The sequence below is a fragment of the Acanthaster planci genome, linkage group LG21, assembly GCF_054643075.1.
Source record: "Acanthaster planci isolate LZ-2023a linkage group LG21, COTS_SCS, whole genome shotgun sequence".
NCBI classification, from domain to species: Eukaryota; Metazoa; Echinodermata; class Asteroidea; order Valvatida; family Acanthasteridae; genus Acanthaster; species Acanthaster planci.
This window is the reverse complement of record NC_141797.1, coordinates 10,706,240-10,719,854: the sequence shown is the minus strand read 5'-3', so window position 1 is coordinate 10,719,854 and position 13,615 is coordinate 10,706,240. Positions and strand designations below refer to the sequence as shown.

Sequence of the window (13,615 nt, the reverse complement as noted above, 5' to 3'; positions counted from 1 at the left end):
ACTTTTCTTTTCATGCCAGTTGTGAAGGCCAGTTCTCACTGGTCGCTACATGTGCATCATTAGCTTTTTGCAATTTTGAAAAAAAAAGGATTACATGTACTTCTGTTTTTTTCTTCCTTCTTCTTCTTCAAAAAGCCGTATAAAATCAACTGTGGCTTCCCGCAACATCACACGGATGAAGCGCCGATGACAAAACCTCCTTACAATATTTGCGTACTCCAAAATCCTATTTGCATACTGTGCATTGGCTACTGTGTGAGTGTGCGTGTGGACGCACATTATCTGCCCTGTATATACAGTATGTAGGGCATCATGCTCAAAGAGGTGGCAATTTCCAAGCACGTGGTGCTGAGAGTAGATCGCATCGTATGGAATGCGATAAAATCTCCAATCTGTGCTCTTTCCGCGATGAAGGAATGCCCTTTTCTTAAGAAAAAAACGAAAATGTGAAAAAGCCCTTTGCTCTGTCCTAAAGACAGACAAACCCTCTAGTTATTATAATTGTTATTAACATTATAAATAATATTCATGAGCTCTGGGCATAGCACATGTAGCTCTTAAGCCTGAAAACTCCTGTTGAGAGGAGATAATGAGAAGTGGGTTTGGTTGTAGAGGTAGGGAGAAAACTAGCCACTCCGAGCGGAACAAAAGAGGGCTTTGGTTTGGTATTCACCGCACACATGTAGGCCCGCCATGAGGCACGAAGTATATGGGAGTTTGACGTGGAGCACACTGAGTACGCGTAACAGATTTACTCTGGCATGTACTGGTATGGTCTTTGCGTACACACAGAATGCGTGCAAGAACCCGCATGTAACCATCTGTCTTTCTTTTTGTCGATTGGGGGTGCACTTCAGCTTAAGGCGGATTGTGGATAAACCCACCACAGAGCAAGGACTGAAGCCAATCCACGCAGACTTGAGCTGAAATTCAAACTGGGGCTGCTGTGCCGTGATTTGTTTGGAAAGAGTGCTGTGCTATGCCAATCTCGCTCTGTGCATTGCTATTCGAAGACTTGAACCAGTGATGGCAGCACTGAACCAGTCCTTTCTGACAGTAACGGTGATGTGCATGCTCAGAAGCATCCTGGTATATTTGTTGCCGCCAAGCGTATCAAAGTCTAACAGACACTCGCAGGAAGTCATTTCTTAAATTCTTATGTTTTTATCCGTAAACAGGATTCGTCCACAGTTGGCCAGGGAGCGGATCGACATGTGTCGAGTCTGTACCTCAGTGACTCCAGGTGAAGCCCAGGTCATGCTGGGTCAAGACAGGGCATTCACCTTTGACCATGTTTTTGACTTGGAGAGCCAGCAGCATGAAGTCTATAATTCTACAGTGCATGCCTTGATTGAAGGGTGAGTGCTCTATCTGCTCCAAGAGGAACCAAAAAGGACGTGTTGTTTGGTACTCATCGCATAGGCGCGCGTTTATAATGGGGATCAGTGGCGCGTTTGATGCAGAGCACACCGAGTACGTGTAAGGACTTTATTCCTTCATGTATGGTCTTTGGGTACACACACAACCCGTGCAAGAACCCATGTGGAAAACTTACAACCACCTGTCTTTCTTTTGCCGCTTGGGGGTGCGCTTCAACTTGGGGTGGATGAGGAGAAACCTTTCATTTGTTGTATGTATCTAATCACTGTTAAACAGCGGTGAGTTGGTCAGGTTTTTTTCATCAGGATTTTTCTAATTTTAGGATTTACCAAACAACTTCTTTTAAAATCCTGAAAATCCTGAGTTTACCGTTGAGGGCCCTCGAAAGCTCTTGTGATCATTTCATGGATACTTGACTTTTGTCCACTCTGACCCAAATTGGTTTTATTTTACATGCTGGCCAGTTTTGATCATGCTTCCCGAATCAACTTCATTTGTTGTGCACTCTGTAATGGGAAGGAGCCTGACTATTTTGTTATAACTACAGGTGTAGCTTCACTTTAAGTTTTTTTCCATTTGAAAAATAAAGGTAACATTGATTTTTATCCAATTGGATAATCATGGAATAAACCACAGTCATGTTAGGTTGGAATTACCCATCGGAGCACAAGAATGGTCTGTAATTTGCTCCCACTGCATCATCTTCATCCCCAAACATTAATTTGTTAGAAAAGTAATACAGGTATTTCCTTGCTTTTGATTCAAGATGGCTGTCTCAGAGGCCAGTTACCTCAGATACATGGGAATACACTCAACAAATGTTGACAATAAAATTATGGAATTTTCTTCAGTTGCTTCGAAGGCTACAATGCTACTGTCTTTGCCTACGGCCAGACGGGATCCGGTAAAACTTATACGATGGGGACTGGATTCGAACCAGGGATCAGTGAAGAACTGCAGGGGATCGTACCCAGAGCTGTGCACCATCTCTTCACTGGGATTGAGCAACGCAGGGTTGAAGCATCAGGGAGAAGTGAACCACCTCCGGAGTTTAAGATTCATGCTCAGTTTATGGAGGTATGGACAGCTGTGCCTGCTATGGTGTAAAACATTAATGATGACTCTTTGTAGATGCATGTACTCTTATAGACTAATACGATAAGACGCCCAAACTACGTTGGCACCGCACTCACACGCACATTCTTCAGCTTGACGCATGAGTACGTTTAGCAAATCATGACACCCTATTGGTCAAAGAGGCATGTAACACATGCGTACCACCTGTCCACGAGCGTTGTGCCACCGCAGTAATGGCTTTTAATTCTGGTGGTCGAATTACACTATTGTTGATAAAATTGAATCTTTCCCTTCTACCTTAAAACCTTCAAATGTTGCAGCATTTTTACTGTGAGCCACTTTGGTATTTACATGTAAAAGAAGGCAAGATCATTTGGGAACAAAGCACATGCGTGAGTCAGGGTACATATACGTACCGATGCATGTAGGGCAGCGCTGATAGGACAGACCATCCTTTGCCCATGCTGCTGTTCCCAAAAATAACCTCAGATGTGCTTCAGTTTGGGCATGGGCTGTTGGAATACCAAAGTGGTTCAGGAAAGTTACCTGTACATGTACATAAGTGCTCATAAATCTATGAGTGGAGGTCCTACAGGCATCCTGCTTCCCACTGAGGGAGAAGCCATTGATGAAAATGATACAATTTTACTTAGATTTCAATTTGTTTTCTGTGACAGTTGTACAATGAAGAAATCTTGGACTTGTTTGACTCCACAAGAGATGTTGAAATCAGCCGGGTAAGTCCAGCTTTGTTCTTTATCACGTTGACGGTATATGAGGATGAACTTGTATCAGACAGTTTACCTTGGTGAGAGATAGGCTGTTCTTACGTACCTAGTACCTACGGAACTCTCAGGAATATTGTTCCAGTGTAATGCATACAATCATCCACAAAAGTACCAGTGCCATACGATTGTCCATTGTACAGCCAAATGTCAGGAATGCAATGTGTCATATTCCCAGGTGTTTCATCCAACTGTCATGATTGTTTTCCTTTTTGTCTTTGCAGAACAAGAAGTCACACATTAAGATCCATGAGGATGCACAGGGAGGGATCTACGTTGTTGGTGTGACTACGCGAACAGTCGGCTCTGAACAGGAGGTTAGTATCATTCACAATATTCTCCTAAACTTGGGATGTCTCTTGGTCTTTGATGTCAGTTTTCCATGTCATTGAATCATCCTCTTGAGCTGAGAGTCTGATAGTGAGCATACATCTACATGTACCTACATTTCCGTGTATAAATCTGGTTGGGGATACTCTAAATTTTCAAATCTGAAGCCAAAGTTTTGAGTGTTTTCAATTTTCGTCTCTCATTTGGGTCCAAGATTAAATATCTTAAACTTTATTGCAGAGCACAAAATCAAGCCAAGGACGATCGTTGAGACCAGGAAATTTGATACACACCTTGCTTTTACACCGATGTTTATTAGTGTACACCTGTGTACAAACTCTTGGCTGGTATCCAATGACCTCAGTAGATCTGGTCTCATCCAGATCTCTCTTTGACTTTGCTCGTGTTTCTTCCCAGACATTACAGTGTTTGCAAGGTGGTGCTCTATCTAGAACCACTGGGAGTACCAACATGAATGCTCAAAGCTCCAGATCTCATGCTATCTTCACTCTGCATATCAAACAACAGAGACTGGTCAAAGTGGTAAGCAGAGACTCTCTCAAATCAGTGACAACTGTAATGACTGTCGCAACAGAACGAAAATTGAATATAGAGCAGCAGAAGTTAATTGGTTATGATCTTTGAACCCAAGATGCCTTAGAGACGGCCATTTTACAAGAGCTTCAATCCTTGGCATCAATCTTTCCCTTGGTTTGCCATCATGGTATTTAACAACTTTCTAAGTGAAAGCCTGTCTTGTAAAACTTTGTCAAACAGGTCGACCATTACCAAGATAAAAAGTCCATTTTTATAGGGTTGTGTAAGTGCAAAGAATTTGCCACTTGGTGTGGTTAAAACCTTAGAGTTGTGGGAAGGTTTTTGAATTGATCGGAAAGAACCCTTTAGCTGTACTAGAATACCAGATTGTAAGAACTGGTTTTGCCTACTTAATGTAGTGGAGTGACGCGTCTTGAAAGATTTTCTTGAACAAAGGATATCCACGATGATCTTTTTTAAACAGTCAGCCGAAGACAATGATGACGAGCAAGCCAAGACAAACGATGACAACACAGGCATGAATGAGTTTGAGACGCTCACTGCCAAGTTTCATTTTGTAGACTTGGCTGGCTCAGAGAGGTTGAAGAGAACTGGTGCTACAGGGGACCGCGCAAAAGAAGGCATTTCTATCAACTGTGGATTGGTATGTTGCCTAGATATCCATTTATCAGTTTATGTCATAAATGTGACCGACTCCACAAAAATGGGTATAGATGGATTTCACATTAGCACCGTCTGCGCATATCCGCATCGAAACCAAGGCTCTCTGTGTTTAAGTTCGTCGCGCGTGCCCGCGGAGTCCACACAGTACATGCAGTATCCGGTTCGTAAGTGTGGTGCCACTTCAGTTTAAACCATGCCCACTGCACAAGATAAACGACCATCGCAGGTACGTTAGTTCGTGGTAAATTGCCGTTATTTTTTCTTTTGATTTCACGTGTCGAGTCATCCTGAAAGACTCTTCAACAAAAATTTCCAGCCTGAAAAGTCTAAATTTAACATACCTTTATGTATTTTGTGTCTTAGCTCCTTACTTTCCATCGTCTGATTGAATTAAGAATTGAAGCTGACACATACAGTTGGTTTTGTGACCTGGTCTTGTGTCAGGTCTTGTGACCTTGTCTTGTGTCAGGTCTTGTGACCTGGTCTTGTGTCAGGTCTTACACACAGATTGGAAAAATAGGTCATACGTGTGAGTGTTGAATTAAGAAACTGATCTGATGTCAGATAAAATTTGAGGTTCTCACGGTGGAGGAACAATGTGGAGTTAGCTGGAAAAAAAAAAAAATCTCTTTTGTGAGTTCACTCAACATTTTGGACAGTATGCTCGTCAGGATAGTGTGCTGTGGACTTGAATCTGTAACCAAATGTAAATCATTGTTTTCTTTCTGCCTTTTTAGCTTGCCTTGGGCAATGTGATCAGTGCTTTAGGAGACCCAGCCAAGAAATCCAGCCATGTACCCTACAGAGACTCCAAGCTCACCAGACTACTGCAGGACTCTTTGGGCGGTAACAGGTACCAGACCAAAGCTGAAAAGCCAAACAAAATTGGACTTGCAATGCCTTTGTACCGACTGAAGCCATGGCTGCCATGTTACATTGCCAAATACGAAAGGGGTGGGTGGCTGGCTTGCTATTGTAACTAATGATGCCATGAATGCATTAGGTTAACAATTGCAGGCAAGCCTTTTTAATTTCATCTTTGTATTTGGCATGGTAAGATGGCCGCCAGTGGCTTCAATAGCGTGCTGATTAAATCCATGTTATGTACACTGTGAGTCCAGATTATGTTACATGAAATCAATGTCTTTACTGAAATCAGTGTCTGTTCTGTCTCTGCTTCATGTTTATAAACATTTGTTTCGTTCCCTACTACTGAGACTTGGTTTCAGTTTTCAAAATCCTCTGCAGTACAGTTTTGATCCTGTAATAAATGAAGGAAGAAAGTGGGAAGTTAGAAACGACTTCAGTGTCTTCACTATTAGGACTGGAAACTTTTGACCAATCATGTTTGCATCTTGAGTATTAAATTGAATTCCAGTTTATGAAATTCATTCATTCAGGGGACAAGTAGACATACACGTAATGGTAGGCAGAGATTACATGTCCGATGTATCTGAGCACATCTGGGAAACATTCAAAAGTGGATCTCAAAAAGTGTAATCCAATGTCATCATATTACAACATTCCAGTGATTTCCATTTGAGTTAATAGTTGGCTTTCCGGCATTCCAGCAATTTCTGTTTGAGTTTGCTCTCTGGCATTCCAGCAATTTCTGTTTGAGTTTGCTCTCTGGCATTCCAGCAATTTCTGTTTGAGTCGATGTTTTGCTCCTCAGTCAAACCCTCATGATTGCCTGCGTCAGTCCGTCTGACCGTGACTTTATGGAGACGTTGAACACCTTACGCTACGCCAATCGAGCCAAGAACATCAAGAACATTGTGGTAGCCAATCAGGACAAGACTAGTCGCCAGTTGGCCGCTCTCAGGAATGAAATCAGACAACTACAAGAAGAACTCTTAGAATACAAACAGGTGAGTGTAATGAGATCACATGAAGCAGGTGGATTGTTCTACTGTGTGATGTGATTCACTTATTGCAGTTCTGGATACCGGTGTCATGCACCGATGAAGTTTTTTTTCTGCTTTGGTTTGTGCTTTTTTTTCTTGTAAATTCTTGAGCATATAGCTACTGAGCTGAATTGTCAGCAGATTAGTTTTTAATATTTACGCATTAAGATCTGAATAAAAAAAAAGTATTTAGTCTAGAGTATCCAAGTGAATGCTTCACATGCATAAGTGTGTAAATGCATTAGCGGGAGAACCAGCATGTGAACCAGCAGATACATATATATTCTATTCATTTGCATTATACTTTTCGGTCACGTTTTGGAACTCTATAAGGTTTCAAAGTATCTTTGCAATAATCGTCATGACTTTTTAAAGTCCATCACCGTTCTGAGAGTGCAGTTGCAGATTTTGTCCCTATATTTTAAGGGCATCAAGTCCGTAGCAGCCTCCAAAATGCCTTGGAGGACTGCGAAGAATTGCGTGGGGTTAGGATAACTTTTTGCTCTAAGAAACTTTTTCTTTAAAGAGTGACTTTGATGTGGAATTATTTCTCACAGGGTAAAAGGCAGGTGAATGCTGAGGGTGTTGAGGAAATCAACGACCTCTTCCACGAGAACACAATGCTGCAAACCGAAATCGAGAACCTCCGACAGCGAGTCAAAGCTATGCAGGAGACCATCGACTCTCAGACGTCCAGGATCTCTGTACTGGTCGCTGAACAAGCTCACTTACAGCTGAGTAGCAGGGCAGCAGGGGAGGAAGGAGGCGGAGGGGAAGAGTTGATGTCCATGGTGGAGGGGTACGTCAAGGAGATTGAAGATCTGAGGTAAGCATTCAAGGATGGAAGAGATTAGTGTTAATCCTTTCTGGTAATGACACCAAGGATTCCTCCAAAGTGCCTTCGACATTGTTACTTGCAAGCCTGAAGAAACCTGTAGAGAGGAGACAATGAGAAGCCGTTACACCTTCAGAGGTGGGAGGAGAACCCCAGAGGAATATTCTAATGAAAGAAAGAATTACAGCAAGAAATTACAGTTAGAAAGTTTTCCTTCTATTCCAGGTTTCAGGCTTTGTTTCAAAATTACACAAATTGGACATAAATATATGTGGTTCCTTCCATACTCAAAATTTCTTGTTGACTACAGTATGTCTCAGCCCACATGTAACTTTTCATTCCTGGAGGGTTATAAGTGTCTGTGCCAATCAAGAACTAGACAGAAGTCTATATTTGTACGTCTTAAACTTTTCTGAAAGTGTAGAAATATTTGTCTGTGATCATCTTTGGCTGTTCATTTTCTGACCTGTCCTCCCCAGGGCAAAACTGGTGGAGAGTGAGTCTCTAAATGCCGTCCTACGTCGTAAAAATGTCCACGAGTCCCCAGTCCGTGTTCCATCACGAGCCACTATGAGCCCAACTCATATACCTCTGACTTCTAGCAGTGTGGATTTCAGGTACGATAGCTACTGCAAATAGTTTCCTCTGTAGAATATTTTGTTGCAGGGTACAAGTGAGAGACGGCATTAATGTCAGTCGTAGCCCCTTGGAATGAACTTCCATTATTGTACTTTCAACCCCTGTCATGCTTACACAGCTCTTATCGGCTTGAAAGATGGTAGATACGTTGTTACAAGACAGGTTGTTGGTTTTGTTGAGATTCAGATTTAAATCTTACGATAGCAAAAAACTTTGCAAAATACCCATCTCAAGTCCGTAAAGATACACATTTGACCTTTGCCATGATTGACCAATCCCCTCTTGAAACCTTTTTCTTGGCCACGTAGCAGCAGGCAACGACATAATTCAGGAGAACGGTAAGTGTCCTGGCCAATCATATCACTTCAATCCCCACCAATCATATCACTGCTTTGCATGATCAAACAATGGACCCACATCATTGCTACACTCCATCTTCCCTGGCATATCCGCCTCGAGCAGAAGCACCCCCTCATCGGTTGAAAAGAGCCCCGTTGGTCAGAAGTACATGTATTTAGTTTGGTGGTAGTGATGTGACGACTGAAATGCTTGCATTTCCTAGTCATTCGTGAACCATCGATGTGCAGTTAGGACCAAAGGAGTCCCTGTTGCTAAGGAACTAGTGCCCTCTCTTGGTCCAGCATGGGGCCCGTACCACATGATGACGTTCTACACTCCATGTAAAAACAGAAAAAGTGGATTCCGTTTTGTACATGTGAAGGTCAAAATCGTTTTCCCTATTTTTTTTGGTTTTCACCTACATTTGCTTTATTTTTTGCTTTTATACCGGAACGTTTTCTTGCATTTGAGTCATTCCATAAATTGAGGGTCCGATTTGGTTTTCTTTGTCCCTGTCACACCTGTCTTTGACGAGGAATGTATCACTGAAATTGATTTCCAACTATTTCGATTTGTCTGGCTGGTGATTACTTTACTTATTCAATCTTGGAAACTCAAGAATGAAGTCTAAGTTTTAAAAAATCATATGCCAGATGTAACAGGGCAGGAAAAAATCAGACGCCAAATTTATAGAATGACCAACTTCTGCACAAGACACAGTTTAACCACATGCTGCTGGATACTTTTAAAATTGCAGGGCACACATACGGAAGGTTTTCAAGATTTTCAGTTTTCAAAATTCTTCAAAAATTCATCATTTCATTTAATGGACGTTTACACCCACACAAATGACTGTTTGGTTTCTACTCTAAGCTGACAGGCAACCTTCATTGACTCCTAAGTATTTCAGCTAGGCCTGCCGCCCTGAAAAGAGAGCCCAGAATTGTGAGGTGTTGCATAATTTCCTTTGTCCCCAGTTAATGCGAGTGGCATCTTTTCAAACGTTGCTGGATTAGCATGCAGCAGTGCTGTGTCACTCATTATTGGGGCCCTGGAGCACTTTTGTCCGTGGTGCTAATCGGTGGATGCGCTATGCCCAAAACAGTGGTATACTGTTTAAAAACAGTGGTATACTGTTTAAAAAAGTTTTAAAAAAGTGACAGATTACCTTCGATAAATGCAAGCCAAAAAATGATGGCAATTCCCAGCAGCACGTCTTTTGTTCCGAGTACTGTCTTTTGTTACACGGACCAGCTCTTTTGTCAGATTTCGCGCAGCCCGGCTCTGCGTATAAACCCATAGTGCTCGAAACGGGGCTCCCCGGCAGCAAGTGGTTAATATCAAGTAAAAACTGTGTGGCAGTGTAGCGAACGTAACTTCTGCAGATGTTGAATTACATTCACCTGAAGATTTGCCATCATTTACTCTTTGTACGCTGCTGCCATAGGCATGCAGAGCCTCCAACTGGCAGCTCGTACAATCGCATCAGAATTGTATCAACACAGCTTTTGAAATATTGTCCAATCGCGAGGTATCGGAGGAAAATGACCAAGCAACACACACACGAATCGCTGAACCGGCTACATTAAGCTGCCAGATCGAGGCTCTGCATGCCCATGGCACGGCATACAAAGAGCAAATAGTCTGTGTCCTTATGATTCCTGCATTACCTTACCATTTGCATGAGTTCAGCTACCATGTTCAATTACATTTGTCTGTGTACACGAACATCATTGGTTGGTTACAGACTTTGGCTGAATTGCATGGCTATGGCTTCAGAGATTACACACAACTGTATGGGAACTGGCTGCAGCCGCTACCATAGACTCATGTGTAATTTCAAGCCGCAGCCATTGGGACACAGGCTTTCACTCACTTTGAGAGTATTTTCATTTGAAGCACTGTGCTTTTAGTTTCATTTGTGATTGCATTGTCGGTTTTCAATTGTTTTGTTAAACTTGTCTGTAAAAATCTGAAAGTACACTTTGTAGCTGTACATGAGCTGCTGAGCAGCTTTCTGTTACTTAGAAAATTCTGTGCTAAGCAATACTCAACAGGAAACCAGTCACTAGAAATACAGCATGTGTGATGTTTTCACTGGTAATCTATTTCTACGAAGCAAATATTCTCTGGGCTTAGTAAATTTGTGAGCTTACATAATTAGCATTTCCGTGAAATTGGCTCCTGGTTTGCATGTTTATTTTCAGCATTGAGGCTGAACTTCCAGAGAATACTCGAGTGGCGTCTATCCTTGCTGAAGCAAAGAAACAGGTGGAACATGACCAGGAGAAAATGCGAATGGTAGAAGCTTCTAAGGAGGCCAAGAGCAAGTCCAGATTACACAGGTACATGTGTGTCTCTGGCTTAATTGGAGATCGGTTCCTGAGCTTGGGGTACTTTTCTGTAATCGTTTATTTGACAAACTGAGTCTGATTGGGGGGAAACTCAAGGTGACCAGGTTTATTTGAAATACCTTCAGAAATACATCAAAAGGTCAAATAGATTCTGTTATGAAATTTGTTCCTTCCACAGCCATTCTGACAAAGAAAATGAATCTGCTGATGAGAAGGAGGACTCTACAGAGAAAGAAGATGTGACAATGGAGAAGCAGGAGATGAGTGAAGATGTTGAGGAAGTTGCCGGAGACGAAGATGGAGAAGAAGACGATGAAGAAGATGACGAGGATAAGGAGAGCAGCGAGAGTGACTCCGAAGATGAAGATGACACAGGTAAGATGAGGAAAGTGAAGATGGAAAGTTTAAATGAGGAAGATGGGGATAAAACAGCTGATGATGACAGTGGGAGATGGTGATAGTGGAAGATAATGACCGTGGAAGATGGCGTAGGTAAGATGAGGAAATTGAAGATAGCAGTTTAGATGAGGAAGATGTAGGTAAAGAGATGATGACGGTGGAAGATGATGTAGGTAAACTGCAGCAACAGATCATAACTAAGAAGGTTACTGCTGAATGGAAGACACTATTTGGAGTGTGACGCTAGCTGCCAAGGAACAATTTACTGTTGATGTTGAGCATCAACTTGTCAGCACATCAGCACTTCAAACTTGCTGCAGTGGCTGATTCAAATTTGTCAAAGGAATACATAAAACACAGACTTCCTGTTTGTTTCCTCATACTGAGCCACCACTGGCCTAGCAGAGGTTGACAGATTGACACTCGGCCCTGACTGCAAAGCAGATATTGATTTTTCTAAACTTGCTTCTTGCTTGTACAATCTGTGTCCCTCAGCTCAGTCTCAGCTTCAAGAAGATCTGGCAGACCTCGCTTGTGAGATTAACATCAAGCAACGTCTTATTGAGGAGCTGGAGACGAGTCAACGTCGGCTGTACACCTTGAAGGCACAGTACGAGGAGAAAATGATGTCCTTACAGAGCAAGATCAGAGAGACGGAGATGGAGAGAGATAAGATACTAGCCAATATGGGTGAGTGTGGCTCCATGGTTTGGGTTGAGAGCTCACTGTCTGATGGTCAGGGGTTCGAATCCAGCTGCTAGCCATATATTTGTGTCCTTAGGCAAGCTACTTTACCCCCACTTGCCTCTCTGCATCTAAAAGTGTCAATGGGTTCCGACATCAGGTAGGAACTAAACTGTGAATCAACCAGGGGAATATTAGCTATGTCTTGAATTTCGTCGCATTAAAAACTTTGTAATCTGCAGGCTCCCTGACCGAAACAAGAACGAAAGAGAAGGCTGAGAAAATCCGTAAGGAGTTTGAGATCAAACTCAAGAAGCTGACCAATGAAAAAGACCGGATGCACAAGGCATCCAAGGAACACTCCAAGCTTCTGAAAGACAAGTCGCAATATGAGCGTCAGATGAAGACACTAACATCTGATCTCACCAAGATGAAGGAGACAAAGGTGGGTATACGGTGGGGAAGGGGCGTGGGCGTTGCAAGGGTGGGGCAAGAGGACACTTGCCCCCTCCCTCATTAAAAAAAGGAGAAAAAAAGATAAACAAAGTGAAGAAAATGAAAAACAAAGAGATGACAGGGGATGAAATCAACACTACTTGAAAAAAAATCCCTCCAAATTGACCTCTTTTTACTGGTATCAGTTCGTTGATGTTGAGTACTTTTGCCCTCCCTCCACCGGAAAACTTCCTGGCGATGCCCGTGGGTGACGGAAGGAAGGGCATTTAATCATTTGTTAAACGAGAAGTGCATCTTACATCACAGCCACAACCAAACACAGAGGTCATAGATGTCTTGACAACTGATTTGATGGCTGATCCTCTCCATGGCTAGGTCAAACTGATGAAACAAATTCGGGAAGAGCAACAGAAAGCCCGACAGAAAGAGGTAGCCTCTAACCGAGCCATCCAGAAGCTGAAGAAGGAGTCCCGCAAGCATGAGAACAGGATCAAATCGCTGGAAGCAGAGGCTAAACAGAAGGAAATAGTCCTCAAGAGAAGACAGGAAGAGGTATTGGCTTGCTCATGAATATTCAGTAGGTTATTTTACTTAGTCATTGAATTGGTAGCTCACATTTGGCATCTGCAGTTACCATGGTTACTCTTGATAGAAGAGGTTGTTTTAATATCTGAAATCAAATTCAAATTTACTTTATTGTGTTCATTTTGTTAAAAATACAGATGATTGTGTTCCATTGGGAGTTCACTCTATGAAACCTAAGATTAAAAACAATGATTAGAGAGATCAAAAGTTAAGACACTTAAACTAGAAATAGTAGAACAAGATAAGATTAATTAAATCTATTGGCCGCTGCTACAAAACGGTGGATGTGCTTATTTTCATATATAGGTTCAGCTTCTTCGCAAGCAGTCCAAACCATTATCTGACAAGGCTGCAGGTCGGGTCACAAGTCGTCGCATTCCACCCCAGCAGCAGCAGGATGTGGCAGCAAAGATCAATGGACCGACGCCATCGCTGCAGGCCATCACAGCAGCGAGGCGGAAACACCCATTGAGTGCTGCTACACAGAAGAGAAGGCATGAACGCAAGGGGACGAGTGAATATTCCTCCAAAGCTGCTAAGCAGAAATGGATGCAGATCGACAGAAGGGTAAGAAGCCAAGCTTCCACTTCCGTTGGTTCCATGAACAAAATCCTTTTGTTAACA

At 42.5% G+C, this 13,615-nt stretch overlaps 1 protein-coding gene across 10 annotated transcripts in view; it reads left to right on the top strand.

Annotated features, from left to right (window-relative positions):
• Positions 1-13,615, top strand: part of LOC110981120 (kinesin-like protein KIF21A) — a 47,168-nt gene that overhangs the window by 7,546 nt on the left and 26,007 nt on the right. For 8 of the 10 annotated variants that reach the window (XM_087130954.1, XM_087130952.1, XM_087130947.1 and 5 more), the window contains exons 2-18: positions 1,179-1,358; positions 2,232-2,457; positions 3,135-3,194; positions 3,467-3,559; positions 3,990-4,115; positions 4,594-4,773; positions 5,531-5,646; positions 6,469-6,664; positions 7,258-7,526; positions 8,015-8,152; positions 8,483-8,512; positions 10,721-10,858; positions 11,046-11,242; positions 11,762-11,956; positions 12,193-12,395; positions 12,782-12,958; positions 13,298-13,558. In XM_087130954.1, coding sequence (XP_086987080.1) covers positions 1,179-1,358; positions 2,232-2,457; positions 3,135-3,194; positions 3,467-3,559; positions 3,990-4,115; positions 4,594-4,773; positions 5,531-5,646; positions 6,469-6,664; positions 7,258-7,526; positions 8,015-8,152; positions 8,483-8,512; positions 10,721-10,858; positions 11,046-11,242; positions 11,762-11,956; positions 12,193-12,395; positions 12,782-12,958; positions 13,298-13,558 — 2,785 coding nt within the window. The remainder of the gene's footprint in view (positions 1-1,178; positions 1,359-2,231; positions 2,458-3,134; positions 3,195-3,466; positions 3,560-3,989; positions 4,116-4,593; positions 4,774-5,530; positions 5,647-6,468; positions 6,665-7,257; positions 7,527-8,014; positions 8,153-8,482; positions 8,513-10,720; positions 10,859-11,045; positions 11,243-11,761; positions 11,957-12,192; positions 12,396-12,781; positions 12,959-13,297; positions 13,559-13,615) is intronic. The other 2 variants (XM_087130946.1, XM_087130950.1) reach the window with 2 other exon arrangements.